At 40.3% G+C, this 18,997-nt stretch overlaps 1 protein-coding gene across 17 annotated transcripts in view; it reads right to left on the minus strand.

Moving 5' to 3' along the window:
- Window positions 1–18,997, minus strand: part of ZNF438 (zinc finger protein 438) — a 440,040-nt gene that overhangs the window by 74,101 nt on the left and 346,942 nt on the right. For 3 of the 17 annotated variants that reach the window (XR_002336133.1, XM_021064197.1, XM_021064200.1), the window contains one exon: window positions 2,027–2,120. The exons of the other annotated variants lie outside the window; for them this stretch is intronic. Coding sequence is in view for 2 of the 3 variants with exons in the window: in XM_021064197.1 (XP_020919856.1) it covers window positions 2,027–2,120 (94 nt within the window). In the remaining variant the exon portion in view is untranslated. The remainder of the gene's footprint in view (window positions 1–2,026; window positions 2,121–18,997) is intronic. 17 annotated transcript variants of the gene reach the window in all.

The following is an 18,997-nucleotide window of genomic DNA, read 5'->3' on the forward strand; positions in this document are numbered from 1 at the left end:
TAAAGTTTAAGACAGAAAATAAATCATACTATTATATGTCATTTAGAACCCTAACTTCAATACTTAGGATTGAATTGGCATAATATTCTTGGACATTCCCTTGAGAATTCATATAAGTAGAGGAGCTTTCTTTACAAAACATTTCAGAACTCTGGTGCTTCCTGTGATAAATGAAGCAATAAGGCTTTGGAATTGCAATTGGGTACATGTAAGGACTTTATATAAGCACCCAGACTCTCATTGTGCTGGATAGTTAGCACTGTGAATTTATTATTTGACATCCAAAGGCATGTGTGAATACTTATAAAGAGTAAAGGACTGGGGTAAGCCCTTTTAATTTTAAGCTACAAATTTAGGACCACATCATAGCTACTGAGTTCAATATTTATTTTCTGCTGAGTTCATGTAATGAAAAATATTCACAAATTTTGCAGGAAATGTGGAAATGAAAAAAATCTATAAACAGCCTGAAAATGTTTAAGATTCAACAGAAGAGCAGTGGGATCTAAGTGTTAGCCACAGCATCCTGGGAATTTTGATTAAGTTTCAAGAAGATAAATTATGGGAGACACTGTCCATGAGCTGTCTGTAAGGTAAATTTAATGACTGACCAATGAGCAGTCCACATGACACGCCAACTCTTAAATGACTGTCTTCAGATGTCCCCTGGACTAGCATCTGGAGGCTGAAGTTAAAGCTGGGCCTATGTAAGACTGTCCTAATTTTAGATTTCAGTAGTTCTTCTAAGTCATTTTAGGGTATAGTCGCCAAAACCTTCGCCTCCAAAGAAGGGCTTAACCACTATCACTTTCCTATCAGGCTGTACAGGCATTTGATAAACATCTGCATAAATGACATTAGAAAGCCAACTTCTTACATCTTGCCTATTGTATTGTTGCTAATGAAGAATTCCTAAAGATTACTTAATTTTACATGAACATTATATCTTTCATGAAATGCTATTAAATATTGAATATATACCAAACAGCATTTTTACATATGCCTAAGTTATAAAGAAAAATAATAAAAAGAACACTTATCTTCCTACTACTAAGTTTAGAGAAAAGAACATTACTGTTAACTTTGAGGTCACCATTATGGCCTTTTCCATTCCAATTCCACTCCTCCTAGCCATGCTTCTCCTCAAATACCCTGAATTTTTCGTCTTGATTGCCGTTACAGTGTTACCGAATATATCCCTAATCAAATTACTGTTTAATTGTGCAAGATTTTGGATGGAATTACTTTGGCTGCAATTACACTGGTTGAAATCATATTAGAAGCATTCTTCTATGTGTATGAGGTGCATCCATGGAGGTATGTTTGAATAGGGCACAATTTATGTCCTCTCTTCTTGATGGCTGTCTGAGTTCTTCCTAGATTTCTGGAACACTGCCATACATGTTTCCTTCTTTTTCTTTTCTTTTCTTTTTTCTTTCTTTTTTTCTTCTTTTTTTCCTGTTTTTTTTTTCTGTTTTGAGGCATATGGAAGTTCCCAGGCTAGGGGTCGAATTGGAGCTGCAGCTGCTAGCCTACACCACAGCCAGTGATGCAGGATAAGAGCCTTGTCTGCGACCTACACCACAGCTCATGGCAACATCGGATCCCTGAACCACTGCGCAAGGCCAGGGATTGACCCCGCATCCTCATGGACACCAGTCAGAATTGTTTCCACTGCGCCATAAGAGGAACTCCATACGTGTTTCTTTATGTACATTTGGTTTCTATCCCTCGGAGTGGAACTGCTGGGTTGGTATATCCACAGGTTAGATACTGACACAGTTGTATATGGTTGATCTAATACGCACCACCAAGAGCGAGGCACAAAGGGTCAGGGGACCCCAGGGCTTTGCCGACACTTCTGCCAATCTGCTGGGTATGGAACAGTTTCTCCTTGAGATATTTTTTCAGAGCTCCTTTTTCTCTCTTTTGGAGTAAAATTTACACACAATGGCAGGCACAGATCTTAAGCATCCATGAATTTTTAAAAATGCACACATCTTGGAACCCAAAGCATAATCCTCACCTCAAAGAAAGTGCAGTCATTCCTTGCTCCATCCCCAGAGACAACAGCTCTTCTGATTCTTCTTCCTCATAGACAAAATCTGCTTGTTCTGCAACTTCATAAAAACAGAGAAAGAGGAGTTCCCATTGCGGTGCAGCGGAAACGAATCCGACTAGTATCCGACTAGACGATGCGGGTTTGATCCCAGGCCTTGCTCAGTGGGTTAAGGATCCGGCATTGCTGTGAGCTGTGGTGTAGGTCACAGATGTGGCTCTCAACCTATTTAATTTATTTAAATATTTTAATATTTGGTGCTATCAACCTATTTAATTCCAGCCACTCAGGTGGGTACCTAACTACCACCGCAACTTGCATTTCCCTTTTGACTGATCACATGCTTACTGGCCATTCAAATTATCTTCTGTTGTGGAATGTCAGTGTTATCAAGTGACTTTTCAAATCATTGTCCCCTATCCTTGCTTTTTTGTTTTTGATTGTCTATGTTTTTGTTACAGAGTTGTATAAATTCTTTATCTATGTAGTCTGTTGACAATTATAGGTTTTGTGAATATTTTTTCCCAGTCTGTGGCTTGCCTTTTTGTTCTCTTAACAGTGTCTTTTGATGAGCCTAAGTTTTTTTTTTTTTCTGATTAAGTTATAATTTTTTCCTCTAATGGTTATTGCTTTTTTTGAATTTAAATCTTTGCCTAACTCAGATCATGAAGATATTCTCTAATTTTTTTTTCTAAAAGCCTTATGGTTCCAGCTTTTAGTAATACATCTCAGATTAATTTTTGCATGTGGTACAAGACAGGAATTGAGATTTATTTTTTTCCATATGGGTATCCAGTTATTCCACAATCACTTACTGAAAAACTTTCCTTTTCCCGTGGGGCTGCTTTGGATCTCTGCTGAGATGAAATGACCATATAACTCTGCATCTATTTTGACTTCTCTATTCAGTTGCATCAATCTGCTTGTGAATCTTTATGGCAGCATCACATTGTCTTGCTTATTGCAGCTTTATGGTTATGTTATGAAGTCAAGTCCACCAGTTTTGATTTTGTTATTGTTTGGGACAATCTCAGTCTTTTACATTTCCACCTAACTTTTACAGCTTGTCAGTTTTACCAAAAAAAAAAAAAAAAAAAGTTGTGGGATTATGCTAGGGATTATATTGAATCTATAGATCAATTTGGGGAAAACTGTCATCTAACCAAGTCTTCCAGTCCCTGAACATGTCATCTCTCATCATCTATTCAAGTCTTTTAAAATTTTTCTCAGTAATGTTTCATAGTTTCTAAAGCAGAATTTTTGGCATGTCTTCTGTTAAATTTATTCTTAGGGGTTGTACTTTTATTAAAAATGGGACATACAGAGTTCCCACTGTGGCTCAGTAGGTTAAGAACCCGACACAGTATCCGTGAGGATTCAGGTTCGATCCCTGGCCTCACTCAGTGGATTAAGGATCTGGCATTGTTGCAAACTGCAGCATAAGTTGCAGATGCGTCTTGGATCTGATGTTACCATGGCTGTGGCATAGGCCTACAGCTGCAGCTCTAATTCGACCCCTAGCCCAGGGACTTCCATATACTGCAGGTGTGGCCATAAATAGAAAAAAAAATGGGAAAAAAGACATATTGATAATAATCTCAACTTGAAAATATTCACTATTTACTAGTGCTGCTCCATCATACATTCTCTCCTTGGAAATATTAAATACATTGAGTTCTGAGAAATGTTGTTTAATAAACAAACAAAAGAATAAACAGTATATTCTGCATAGTAAGCAAGATGAGAATTTCTAAAAATGGGACAAGAACACCACAACTTGGCAGTAAAATAAAGGAACGGATACAATCCAGAAGCGTGCATTCTGAACACAGGATCTGAAAATTTCCTTAATCTACTCACTTTAAGTATATTCTGGGATGGGGAAGAAGGGGTTAAAGAGATGACCGCTTCTGTCAAAGGCACACTGATCCTTTAAGCATGGGACTCGGTACCTTGTGGTTCCAAAGCCGACCTTTTTTTGACTTCTGGCCCACATAATCATAACCAAGGGTTTCTAGAAGAGTAAAGCAAGTAGTGTTTAGCTTTGACGTCTGAGCAGATATAACACAACCTCTCTGTCCTCTGCTAAAGACAGGCCTGTATCCAAAGGCTCGCAGGTTTCCCTCTTGGCCTTCTTTCTACTGCCCCGTGTTTGTTCACTCCTTCCACCTCACTGGTGTCCTCTTCCTCATGCTCTGCTTCCTCCTGGCATCACTGGTTTCATTTTCCAACTTCACTACCTGATTCTTCAGACGTCTGTATTTATCAGGATCTGAGAGTGAATAGACCAATTCTTCATGGCCAGCACACCCAGCCCTAAAAGATGCCACCCCTCCCTTCATCTTTGGCTGCTGGCTGCCTCTTGTTGGCTTCTCTGTGGTCTCCCTTTTGACAAGTCTTTTCCCCCTATGCTCTGCCTTAGCTTTCTTCCTGCATTCCTTTTTTTTTTTTTTTTTTTTTTTTGGTCTTTTTGCCATTTCTTGGGCCACTCCCGCGGCACATGGGAGGTTCCCAGGCTAGGGGTCTAATCGGAGCTGTAGCCGCCAGCCTACACCAGAACCACAGCCACGCCAGATCCGAGTCGCGTCTGCGACCTACACCACAGCTCACGGCAACACCGGATCATTAACCCACTGAGCAAGGGCAGGGATTGAACTCCCAACCTCATGGTTCCTAGTCGGATTCATTAACCACTGCGCCACGACGGGCACTCCCCCTGTACTCTTCTTGATCAAACGTATCCTCTTCCTGAAGCCTCTCTTTTGCTTTATCAAGGTTGATACTATCACAATCCTCTTCGTGAGAATCCTTCAAAATGCAAACTAGAACATCTGGAATGGATCTGCAGTGGGGTCCTACAGTAGAGCGCAGGGCACTATGTCCAATCTCTTGGGTTAGAACATGATGGAAGAGAGCATGAAAAAAAAAAGGTATGTGTGTCTGTGTGACTGGGTCAGTTTGTTGCACAGCAAAGAAACACTATAAATAAACCATATTTTAATAAAAAAAATTTTAAAAGGAATCCTTCAAAATGGATTTCTACACTGGTGGCTACTGGTGAACCATCATCAGTAAATGACATTTTCTTATTCACTTAAAATGTGTCATTTTTTTTCTTGTTTCTGGGATTTTGTTGATTTTCTGTGCCTCTTGAGTAATAAGAGCAGACTGAGTGGAAGGCCCTTTTGGTTTCCCACTTTCTCTTCCATTTCTTCCATCTGCCTCTCTTCCTTTTCCTCCTTTTCATCATTCCACCGGTGGCCAGCTTGTACTCTTCCTGTTCTGCAGCTGGTCTCTTTCTACTGTACTTAAGGATGGATATTTTCTTGTTGGAATAAACTCTGAATTCTTTCACTTAGTTACTGGTGAGGCATAGTGCCTTAGACCTACTAACCATTCTTTGGTCAGTTGTTACTACATTTTCTTAAGAAATCTCATCCAAGCAAGACAAAGAAACATAGCATATTTGGGCAAATGTAACTTGTTCAAATCAGACAGTCCTTCGTCCTTCATTAGACATACTAAAATATGTAGGAAACAAAACGCCTTTGACCTCTTTCTTTTCATTGCTGATCTTGGACTAAAGATGACTCAGGTTGTTTTTTCTTCTAGATGTCCATACATTTTTCTGGATTGATTTTTATTTCCTTCATAGGCACTTTCTCTCTACTCAAGAAGATGTTGTAGTCATAATAACCTTTTTTTTTTCCTTCTGAGGGAAGCAAAATTAATAAAGCTTCATCATCTACTTGGCAGGTCTATATGCTCTATGAGTATGAACTGGCATCCTCTGGGCAATCGAACTGAAGAACTCAATTCATGGCCCGAATATCCAACACCCTGGCTGCAGAATCAGCAGCAAAGAGCACTGTTGGCTCTCCTGCAGATGAACTTATTACAGACTTCCATTTCTCTCAACTACTGCTGTCAACCACAGGAGTCAAGAATAGAAATATTGGAGATCCCATCCTGGCTCATCAGTTAATGAACCTGATTGATATCCATGAGGACCCGGGTCTGATCCCTGGCCTTGCTCAGTAGGTTAAGGATCCAGTGTTGCCGTAAGCTGAGGTGTAGGTCACAGATGTGGCTCAGGTCTCCCATTGCTGTAGCTGTGGTCTAGGCCAGCAACTACAGCTCCAATTAGACCCCTAGCCTGGGAACCTCCATATGCTGGAGGGGAGGTCCTAAAAAAGATCCCCCCCCAGCAAAAAAAAGAATAGAAATAGCAGAGTAGGAGTTCTCGCTATAGCAAAACGGGATCAGCAGCATCTTGGGAGCACTAGGGCACAGGTTTGATCCCTGGCCCAGCACAGTGGGTTAAGGATCTGATGTTGCTGCAGCTTCAGCTTAGGTTGCAACTGTGGTTTGGATCTGATCCCTGGCCTGGGAACTCCATATACTATGGGATGGCCAAAAAAAGAAAACAAAGAAAAAAGAAGTATCAGAGTATAGCTGTACAAAATTTGGTTTAGAGACCAAACTTCTCTCAACTGGAAAAATAGATACTTTTCTTCAGATGACGTCTCAAAAAGGAATACAGGCACAAATGAACCTATCTACAAAACAGGAACACTCACAGACACAGAGAACAGACTTGTGGTTCCCAGTGGGGAGGGGGATGGATGGAGAAGGGAATTTGGGGTTAGTAGATGCAACTATTCCATTTAGAATGGATAAGCAATGAGGTCCTACTGTACAGCACAGGGAACTATATCCAGTCTCTTGGGACAGAACATGATGGAAGATAATGAGAAAAAGGATGTATGACTGGATCATTTTGTTGTACAGCTGAAATTGGCGCAACACTATAAATCAACTATAATTTAAAAAAAATGAACATAGGAAACATTTTTCACTTCAGCTCACAATCTATGTAGTTTTGTTCCAAATTGCAGGAGAATTATGTTTTACTTTTCCAGCTCAAACATCCAGAGATTTTTCAAATGCATCATATAAGGTACAAGGTCTTTTACATATTTGCTTTGTTTCATCTAGAAAAAAGCAATGTCAATTTTTTTTTTTAATGGCCACACCCACACCACATGGATGTTCCCAGGCCAGGGACTGAATCCGAACTGCAGCTGCAACCTATGGCTCAGCTGCGGCAAACCTAGATCCTTTAACCCACTGTGCTAGGCCGGGGATTGAACCCATGCCTCTGCAGCAACCCAAGCCACTGCAGTTAGATTCTTAACCCACTGTGCCTCATTAGGAACTCCCAAAGTTCATGTTTTTTACAAGAATTTTTTCTGAAAATAGCATTCATAGTGTCAGCAAAGTCCATGCCTAGGATTCTACTTCATCGTGAAGCAACCTTTGGAGACTGTATCCTAAACACTTACTGCGTCATCCTCATGTGTAAGACCAAACCTGTGTACAAACAAGTATATTTAAGTGGTTGATCTTCTCAAATGTTTTGTCTTACATCCTTTCCATCAATGATGAGATTGCTGAAAAGCCCCGATTTTTTTCCCTAATTCTCAGAAAACCAAAGGCCTGAGATATAGCTAAGTTCTCTCACAGGCAGTTTTATCAGGCCCCAGAGTCCTCCTAGCAAAGTCTATGACAAATGATAAGAAGCTTCCAGTGCCAGGACAAGGAAAATCAAAGTCTTGCCAGATCCTATTTTGGCAGTTCCAACTACATCTCTACCCTGAAAAGCCAGGTTTTTTCGTTGTTTTTTTTTTTTTTTTTTTTTTTTTTTTTTAAATATGTTCTCTATCATTGCCTCAATAAAGACCAAAAGGAATAAGTTTTGAAAATTTTTAAAGTTCAAAACTATTTGCCTATGGACTTATACTTGAAGGATTGTTTAAGCAGAAAAAAAAAAATACTCTGGTTTCTCTTCATATCGTATAAATCTTTCGCCTTTTAAACAAAAAAAAAATCTCTAAGTTATCTAGTCTTTTCTTCAAAATCATTTAGGTATATTCCACTTTCTTGCACTGAATGAAATCTGAGGCCAACATAATCCCCCCCGCCCTGGGCCTTATAAAAATCCTTGACCCATCTGCCTGGTTCCTCAAAGAACCTTTCTTTCCCTCTGAGGCCCAGCAACTGTGCGAGGTAGAGACATAGAGTGTGCCCTCAGAGTATGTAGATCACAGCTGTCTTTATTTCAGAGAAGCTTCATCTCCAAATATTAGTCTTCTTTCACTAGTTCGGGTGTCTTGCTGTAGCTACAGTTATATGTGTGATGGACCTGCTCTGTCTGTTCTGTATCAGCAGCCTACAAACTGAGGTACCTTTGGAGCTATAAGAAGACCAAGAGGTATGTGAGCACAGATCCTTTTAAAGCAATCAAATTCCAGATCCTCAACTTCCATCCTCCCTATTGCTGATCTTTCCCAGAACAGAGCTGAAGCTAAGGTACCATGCCAGGCTCTTTCTCATTCCCTCCTTCACAAACACTTTTTTCCCACTTGACAAAAGAAATGCATACCACTTACTAATCCCGTCTAGTGCCTTGCCCTGGAATATAAAAACCCTCCAGGAAGCCAAACTTGCAAATCCTCCTTTAATCAAAGCACTACAATAAGGACTTGTTCTCTCCCCATCATACACATAACATACATACTTTCTTAAGAAACGGAGTATGTAGGCCCGTGTTCGTATATTACAAATTTGGATGGACAGGAGAATGAAGCAGTAGCGAGGGTGTTTTTCCTTAAGGGCCTTATCTTTCAATACCCTTATTATTGTGAAAGATACACGTCAACTCTGGGAGACTTTAGTGAGGGCAAAGCAAAGGAATCTTGAAGGCAGCAGTACCACTGTATCCAGGCAACACGTGGTAAGGCTCTGTTCCGTATCTATGTCTCTGTATGAGAATCAGAATTCAGCTGTATGATGGTTGTCATGGAGATATACATTAACATATTTATTTAAGCTGGAAAATCAAGTTGGACTTTTATTGACGGAAGGAAGTCTGACTTGGAAGATAGGTTTAAAATTGACGACTAAGCTTCGTCAATTAAATGGCAACCATTTTCCCATTACAGTTGCAAGTTTTTATAAAAATATAGTTCAGACATACGTTAAGACAAAAACTTATTCTAAAAACTCATTGTATGTGGGTAAATATATATTAAAATCAGTAATGTTTCTAAATACTTTCTATATATATTTAAACAAGGCATCTCTAAGTAAGACTTGATAAATCTTAGTGAAGCCTTTTTTATAAACTTCCCCAAACTGAAACAGTGATGACAAATCCCCTTCAAAGGAAAATCCCCTTCAAAGTCAGATGGTTTCTAATTCTTTGCTTTCCACTAATAATTGAGTTGTCAATAAACCAATCATTAAGATAACTTACAGATCACTTTCTGATTAGGGGCAGCGACTTGGAAGGATGAGAAAAGTTAGTAAATGATGCAGTTCTGGCATGTTGTAAAGACCGATATTTTAAAACCAAAGGTGTTACCTCATCTTTTAAATGTATATTTGACTTGGCTGACTTCTCTCATTTCTAATCTCTGTGACCTCACTCTTTTTCTGCATCATCCTTCTTCTCTTGCACTCCTTCCAATTTTGTTTTCATTCCTTTTTTTTCCCTTCAACTGTTTTTCCTGAGTTCTGCTTCTAATTTTATAATGCAATTATACTTATTAATTTATAATGTAATGTAACCATTTCCCATTTTGTGTGTGATGTGCCACAGGAACCCAATATTATCCTCTGTCATATGAGCAAGCTCTTGCCCCAACTTGATACTACTTGACACAATGAAAAATCTACCCACCCTTGTTCTTACTGATCTACAACACCAGGTTCCATAAATAGGTGGATCTGTTTCTGAATTCTCTATTCTTTCCATTGGGCAATTTGTATATCTTTATACCATATACTAGCTTTTACTATAATTTTATATTAAGTCATAACATAAGGCAAAAAAGACACTTTGCTCTTCCCTTTGTAATTTTTGGACCACTCCTCTTCCATATTAAGTATCACCCAAATAACAACAATAGGGATTACTAATACCACTACTATTAGTCATACCACTATTACTAGCAGTAATGTTAACCCCCGCCCCAAATCTGTTAGGAATTTGATCCTAAGTGCATTGAGGATATTAACATCTTTGTAACACTGTTTTCCAATCCACTAATACAGCGTTTCTCTCCATTTAACTGGATCAAAGTCAAATGTCTTTTAATAAATGTTTATATCTTTCTCAATAAAGGCTGCAGACATTGTCAGATTTGTTCAAATGCTATTTATGTGGCTCGACTGTACGTTATATATCTTTATAACGGCATTTTCTACAGTGACTTCCGCTGGGGAGAAACCTGGCAGACACCAAGTGATCTAGATCAACATCACCAGCAACGTCACATTGATAGAGGTTGTGATATAATTGTGAGAAAACATCAGACGAACCCAAACTGAGGTCCGTCCTGCAAAATATCTGACCACTACTCTTCGGAAGTGTCAGGTCCCTAAAAGAAAAGACCAAGACGTTGCTGCAAACTGGAGTAGACGAAAGTGCTAATGGCTGCTGGGGTTTGACCCTGAAACAGAAAAAGGACACGAGGAGGGAAAGCTGGGAAAATCTGAATGAGGGCATAGCTCAGTTCACAGTATTGTACCAATGATAATTTCTTAGTTTGGGAAGATGTACTCTGGCTATATAGGATGTTCATTATTTTAAAATTAAAAAAAAAAATTTTTGGCCACGCCCACAGCATGAGGAAGTGTGGGGCCAGGGAATGAACCTGCACCACAGCCACAATTGAAGCCACAGCAGTCACAAGGCCAGATCTTTAACCTGCTGAGCCACCAGGGAACTAACTCCAAAATAAAAACAACATTTTTTAAATTACATATTCTGTTTTGTTTTTCATGTTGTTGTTGCTGGTCCACAGAAATGCAATTGGCTTTTCCGTACTAATTTTGTATCCAAAAACCTTGCTGAACTCTAGTTAGTGCTAAGAATTTAGCTGCAGAGTTCTGGAAATTTTCTACATAGACAACGATATCATTTGCCAATAATTACATTTTTCTTCCTTTCCATTCCTACGTCTTTTTTGTTTCCCCTTAGGTCCCTCCCCCGCCTTTTTACTCTACTGGCTGGGATCTCTGGCCACTGAAAAGAAAGAGTCATCTTATGGTTCTTTCCCCTTTTTTACTGTGACATAGAAGTTCCTGGTCTAGGGGTCAAATCAGAGCTGCAGCTGCTGGCCTACACCACAGCCACGGCAACACACCACATCTGAGCTGCATCTGTGACCTACCTCACAGCTTGTGGCAACGCTGGATCTTTAATCCACTGAGCGAGGCCTGGGATCGAACCTCCATCCTCACAGACCTATGTCAGGTTCCTAACCCACTGAGCCACAATGGGAACTCCATACTATGGTTTTTGTAGTCTTCTTATTATAGCATAGACCTTTCCCTAACTAACATAAAAAGTGGCATCTTTACGTGGGGTGCAGAACAAACAAAAAATCTAAAGTAGAGGAAAACTGCTTCGTGACCAGGCAGCAGGAAATGGAAAAGCTGAGTAAAAGGTACAAAGCCAGTCATATCACACAGTCACAAAATTTTGTATACCACTTGTGAAAAGGAATTCATGGTGACAGAACTCAAAAAGTGGTTGTCTCCGAGGGAGCAAATCTGGGAATGAGCTGGCAAGGGGCATCCATCTGGGATAAGGGAGATGTTCCGTATCTTCTTCTGGGTGGAGGTTTACTTGGGTGTATACAATCATCAAGACTCATTGAACTGATGTTTAAGAGCTGTGTGTTTACTGTAGGTAAAATATACCTCAATTTCTGAAAATGCTTGAAATATATTCCAAAGCAAAACAAATATCTAAGCCTATAGCTACTGGGAAAAAGAGATGGAAACAGAGTATTAGAAGAACAATATTACTTGCTGCATTTATTGAGAATTTACAAGAAAGAAATCTGTACAGGCCAGAATTGACAGGTGTGAGAGCAGAAATGAAAGGGAGTAGAGGATCCAGAAATCTGGAGGCTCCCAAGGTTAGAAAACCTGACTGCTTCTGGATTTTACCCAGTGAGAGAGAAGAATGAAAAAGGCTTTGAGGGAGCTCCCGTTGTGGCTCAGTGGGTTAAGAGCCCAACGTTGTCTCTCTGAGGATTTGGGTTTGATCTTTGGACTCATTCACTGGGTTAAGGATCCGGGGTTGCTGCAAGCTGCGCCACAGTCACACATGTGGTTCGGATCTGGTGTTGCTGTGACTGTGGTGTAGGCTGGCAGCTGCAGCTCCAGTTTGACCCCTAGCCTAGGAACTTCCATCTGCTGCAGGTGTGACCATAAAAAAGGGAAAAGAAAGAAAGAAAGAGAGAGAGAGAGAGAGAGAGAGAAAGGGAGAGAGAGAGAGAAAGAAAGGGAGAGAGACAGAGAAAGAAAGAAAGAGAAAGGAAGGAAGGAAGGAGGGAAGGAAGGAAGGAAGGAAGGAAGGAAGGAAGGAAGGAAGGAAAAAGCTTTGAGCGAAAATGGCCTGTTAGGTTGTTTCAGGTGAACAGAGGTTGCTCCAGGTGAGGTTAACCCTGTGAACTTCCAGTGAGGCCCATCTCAAAGGGCCATAGCAAGGCCCTCAGGAAGCTGAGAGAGAGGGGAGCAGGAGAAGGGGAGCAAAGAAATAAGTTAGGCTTGGGACTTTTTGTGCTGTTTTGGTGTGCCTTTTGGCTGGAGTGACCATGCACAATGTGTTGTTGTCCAACCCTGGATAGTTACGAGAGTGAAAAAGGGCACTGTTATCTAACCCGCCTAAGAGATATAAACTAAGACTGTCCCTGCCAGACTGGGACATGGAATCCCTCTATTACTATCACATCCCACTACAGGAATGTAGATCAGAAGCCAGCTGAGTTTCTAGGGAATAACCTTGCCAAAAACCCCACAACTCTTGTCTCTAAGCCTTGGCTGACACCTCTAAGCTCGAGCTGCCAGAAGTGCATGATTAGAAAGTAGGAAACAAAAGCTACATAGACTCCAAGGAGGGCAGATTCCCCAGCTTCCACATAAGCCATGAACATGACCTTGGAGGAAGACAGGTGATGAAGAAGCTTCCAGAAGACAGATTCCGGTCCTAGAGAATGATGAACAGTGGGGTTCCTTCTAGAGAGCAGGGCCAGAGTCTAATCCAGGGACACCTCCTGCACTGGGCAAGAGTTCTTCCAAGTGCTTCTTGCCATTCCATTTGTTTCGTCACCATCAGTATTCCTAATTCCAAATGTCCCCTCAGCTTTAGAAAATTAAACTTGTAATGTGCTACCTGGGCCTAATGCAATAAATTACGGACAGCGCACGTAATGCGATGGTGGTGGGAATGAACCCGAAGAGTCTTTGACAAAGATCACGGGGCCATGATTTTCATCCAACCTTCGCTATTAACGGCGTGACCCTGCATAAATTGTGATTTCTCGGACTTCAGTTCCTTCATTTGTAAGATGGATAAGAGGATGCCTTCCAGTTTTCGAAGTCTAATTTCAAATTTTTGTCCTCACTGAGCCAAAAGAACTCCAAAAATCCTCTCCAAAATAGTCATTACTTGGAGAACTCATAAGAGACTAGCTGGTTTGGTTCTTACAGCAAAAGCAACTCAGCACAATTCTAAAAAGTTATATTGGCAAGAAAAGTCCTGGCACGTTTTCATTTCTTGATTTTTCCATATTATTTTGCTCTCACTTTAGTATATTAAGGAATAAAATATCACCATTTTTAAGAAGGAAAAGACACTTGCCTTCCATTTCATTAGGCTTCAGAAACTGATCCAAAAAGAGGGGGAACTGCATGGACTTAAAAATTTCAATTCTTTTGTAATATTTACAAACTAAAATTTAGAATGCTTTAAAAACCAAAACAATTTGGAGAAGATTTTTAATCTAGAAAATACCACAGTAACATATTTTATTAGTTATATAGTCAACAATATTCAAACTGACTCCTAAAAGTATTATTTTTTCAAATAATTAAAATTTGAAAAATATGTCTGCTAAATTTCAATTTTTGATACCTCTAATTTTTGGAAGAAAACAGCACTCAGGACTCTTCTTCACTGACAAAAGGTAAGACACAAACTAATATTCTACATTGATATTTTGTTGCTCATATTTAATATAGTTTTGTATATGCAAAAAAAAAAAAATAAGAGCTAAACATTTTAAGAGAGTAAGACCCAAACTTTGTTACTTCAAATCACTATAAGTTGGGACAAAGAAAAAATGGCAAACATTTTACAGGTTCTGTTATCACATATCCTATTATCAGCGAGTTTCTAAATCAGTCACATTAATGATTATCACTGATTATAAAACTATGACCACGTGCTGGGCTACCAGATAAAACAAGAATATCAACTCCACAGTACCTTGAGAAAAGATCACTCAATTATTTGTTGAATGAATTAGTAAACAAAAAAATAAGAAACCGAAATAAGCATGATAAAACAACCTAAATCTCTGAAACACAATTTTGCAAGTGTATCCCAGATTATACAAAAATTTAATTAAGCTTAAATAATGTAAAATTCACATAACTTATAAGTGGAATACATGAAATGTGCTAAGGAAACTAGAGATATTTGACAGTAACTCTCAGGTAAAAGAAGAAATGCTTTTTTAAATGCTAAAAATTATGCCTTAAAAGAATAATTCACAAATGTATGTTTCCATATCAGTGTTGATGTTGAGAATTCCCTTGTTTTGTTCTTACTGAAAACACTTTGTATTTGACAATTTCTCTCCTCTGGAAAATGTATCATTTATCTCTTCTTTCTGTTCTAGGAAAGTGTCTTGTATTATTTCTTTGATAATTCTCTCCCATTTCCTCCTGTATTAGTGAGGGCTTTCTGGATTTTTTCTCTAACGATTTCTTCCTCAAATTTATTTTTCAATCCTTTTAAGGAATTGATTTCAGCCACTACATTTACAATTTTTATGAGTTGCTTCTTCTTTGATTTTCCTTTCCTTTAATTCTTTTTTTTTTTTGTCTTTTTGCTATTTCTTGGGCCGCTCCCACGGCATATGGAGGTTCCCAGGCTAGGGGTTGAATCGGAGCTGTAGCCACCAGCCTATGCCTGAGCCACAGCAACGCAGGATCCGAGCCGCATCTGTGACCTACACCTCAGCTCACGGCAACGCCAGATCGTTAACCCACTGAGCAAGGGCAGGGATCGAACCCACAACCTCATGGTTCCTAGTCGGATTCGTTAACCACTGCACCATGATGGGAACTCCTAATTCTTTTTTAAAAAAAGATTATTTTCTATGCAAAATCATCTCAGATTTTCAAAGATGATAATTAATGTTTATCTCCCTACTGCTGTCTCTAGAGTTTTGTCTCATTAGAGATCTTTCTTTCTGTTTACTTCATCTCTGCTTTCATATTGGAGGCATTCCCAAATATCTGTTGATCCTTGGCTGACTCTTCCTGTTTAAGTGTAAATTATTATTAAAACAAGTTGGCAGCTCTGTCCATGGGTTGAAGTTGTTGAAGGGAAGCTTCTGTGAAGAAGAACTGGGGAGTAAGTCGGCCTTCCCTGTGGGGGAACCCCTACAGGGGCTTTCTCTAGAGAACCCTACAGCACACCACTTGGGACTTAGAAGTTTGGGTCCTGGCGCTCCAAGAGCAGGGCAGGAGGTTCCTTAACCCCACTGTCCACTGTTCCTGTGTCCCTGAGCCTGCATTCTCTGAAACATCAACACCTCCAGAGAATAAACCTCTCACCATCTGAGCTGTGGGGAAGGAGGTTATTTGGCCAGTGTGAGCCAAGGACCTGAGAGTCCAACCGGTCCTTTTATTAAAGACTTTCTAACCTTGTTCTTTACCTCCTCCTCCAGCTGGACCTGGTACCTCTAATAACAGGACCTCCTGGTTCTACAAGGCAAAACTGCTTCCTGGAATGTATTCTGCTCTGCAGGGGCTTCAATTTGCCCCTTCCTCTGCTAAGTCGCAATATCATACACTTTCCAGGTTCCTATCTGTGGGTTAGAGTTACTGATGTCCCCTACTTTTCATCAAAGAGAGAGCTGGAATTTTTTTCATTTTGTTCTTTGTTTTGGGTGGACGTTAAATAGGAGAAGGCAGGAAATCTTCTATTTGCCATCTTACGATCGGAACTTCGAGTATCCACATTATTTCACGTACCAGTTGTAATGGTTTGAAGCTGCTATGTTTGGGTCTGCTGAACACACACTACCATCTCCCTTTTTTATTTATTTATTTTTTTATTTTTAAAAGTTGTTTTTGTTTTGTTTTTTGCTTTTTAGAGCCTCACCCGAGGCATATGGAAGTTCCCAGGCTAGGGGTTAAATCGGAGCTATAGCTGCTGGCCTACACCACAGCCACAGCAATACAGGATCCGAGCTGAGTCTGTGACCTACACCCAACTCAGGGCAATGCTGGATCCTTAACCCACTGAGGGAGGCCAGGGATTGAACCTGTATCCTCATGGATACTAGTCAGGTTCCTTACTGCTAAGCCACAAAGGGAACTTCTTCCCTTTTATAAACTCTTTTGGAGAAAGCCTCTCTTACCCCAAGACCCCAGGGGGAGCTTGCAGTCACTGAGCCAAATCCCTCCACTGCAGCACTGGGAAAACATGCCCTCATCTGGGCCACAGTGACTCTTCATCACACATGGGATCAAAGAAAGTCAATCTGCATCTTCTCCAGGGCAGAGAGCAAGATGTTTGATCCAACACGTTCTCTTTGTGTTGGGACTGATGAACTGGGAAGATGACATTCTCAAGCTGCTCCTGGTCATCTTACCGACCGGATGCTGTCCAGAGGATGACAAATAAAGAAGCCAGCAGAGTCCAGATGAGATCATCTGAGTTCCTGGCTGCAACCATGCCTGACGCCAGATGCACCTCTGGAAACCATAGTTATATAAACAATTAAGTCCCTTTTATTTTTGTAAGCTGGCTTGAGCTGGCTTTCTTACATGTACAACTGAAGGAGTCCTGAAGAATTCATCATTTAATTGAAATGTTCCAAATTACTAATACTTGAACAACACTACGCCACTTCTTTGCCAGAAACTACATAGTCTAACGTCTTTCATTAAAATAAAATTATAAATCGTGAATATCATACCCACATGTCCCTTCCTCCATTTAGATAAGATCCTTTGATTTTATCTGAACATTCTTGTGTTTTCAGGGCGGTAGGACCTTTGAGAATGAGGCGTCTCTCTATTCTGTACTACTGCAAACCCAAGAGCCCCTAAACTACAGAACGATTTCTTCCAGGGATTTCAAAAGCTCTTATCATTTCTTTAACCCTCTCTCAGAGTCTCAGTTTTTAATAAAACACCAGTTATAGGGTTATATTCCATAAAAGCTAAGTGGAAAAATAAAATAATATATCTCAAAATATGTGTTCCCTTTGGAAGAAAAGTATGGTTTAAATATAAAGAATTTCTTCAGCCTCCATCTCTGATCCAGAGACTGGAAATGAGGATAATTTCAACCCAAGGATTTATGGGATGGAGGCAGATAGTAATGCCAAGGAGGTGGCTTGGGGGGCGTGGAGGATGCTCTCCTTGGACTGCGCCCCAACATCACCTACAGGCCACTGTGCTCGCCAGCCCAATGGTCAATGGCTAAGCCCCAGGGTTTAGAAGTTTTAGCCTGGCTCTTTATCAGTGCCAAGTGCATATAGAGGCCAGGCAGGTAATTCAACAGAGTGGGGAAGCTAAACATTTTTAATATATTTAAATTATTTTCTTTGCATGAAAAAGTAAATCTTATTAAAAATGCCAGTCTCTCTCTCTTTTTTTATTGGTTTAAGTTTTTGTTTTGTGTTTTGCATTTCTACTGTTTCTACTTCGTCCATGGTTTGTTTCGTAATGCTATCTTAAATAATAATTTTCTGGCACTGAAAATGCCAGAAATTGTATATGAGTAGGAGTGAATGACAATGAAGAGAACAGTGGTTCAGTTTATTGACGCTTAGTCTGTGGCACGTGCTGTTCTAAGCGCTTTACATACATTAACTCATTCTGTCCTGCTTCAGCCTTGTGAGGTGGGTACCAGCATCCTTATTTTACAGATGAGGGTGTGGAGGCCCTGAGAAGGGTGAGCAGCTGGTCTGAGATTACAGAGCAAGCAAGTTCTAAGTAGGAATCCAGGCGCTCTTTTCCAAGGACCTCTGCTCTTGAACTCTGCACTCCACAAAGAAATATGCCATCTGTTGTGGGTTGAATGGGCTCCCCCCAAATGTTATGTTGAAGTTTTAATCTTGGGGACCTATGGATGTACCTGTATTTGGAAAAAGGATCTTTGGAGACATAGTTGGGTTAAAACGACACTGTCCTGGGTTAGGGGAGGCCCTAAGACACTGTGACCACCGTCCTTATGAGAAGAGGAAAATGTCAGCACAGGGAAGACGGCCATGAGAAGGTGGGGACAGGTAGTGGAGTCTCGCTGCCACCAACCAAGGAACGTGTGGGGCCACCAAAAGCTGGAAAAGGCAAGATGGATCCTCCCCTCGAGTCTCTGAGGGATAAGGGCCCTGCCCACACCTGGATTTCAGACTTCCAGCCTCAGGAACAGGGAGAGCACAAACTTGTGCTGTTCAAAGCCACGCAGTTTATGGTACATTGTGAGCATGGGCCTGGGAGACTAACACACTGTCTTTCACTGAAGTTGAAATATGCTATCCTGTCAACCTCTTATTTCCAATGTTAACACAAATGGCAGGACAAGGAACTTTTAACTTTCCTCTTGATTCCATTTAAAGAAAACCAGCAGCCAGAGGTGGGGCTGTGAGAACTGAAAAGCACCAGCTCCCATCTAATCCAGGCAGCTTCTCATCAGCACTAACTGATGACAGCCACCTGGAATGGCAGGACTGAAGTCGCCTGATTTTACAGTACTCAAGAGAACCCAGACGTTTAGATTTGTATATTAAATTACTTAGTAGCACATCACATAGGAACTAGTTAGAATAATACTAG

The sequence above is a fragment of the Sus scrofa genome, chromosome 10 (assembly GCF_000003025.6).
Source record: "Sus scrofa isolate TJ Tabasco breed Duroc chromosome 10, Sscrofa11.1, whole genome shotgun sequence".
NCBI lineage: Eukaryota > Metazoa > Chordata > Mammalia > Artiodactyla > Suidae > Sus > Sus scrofa.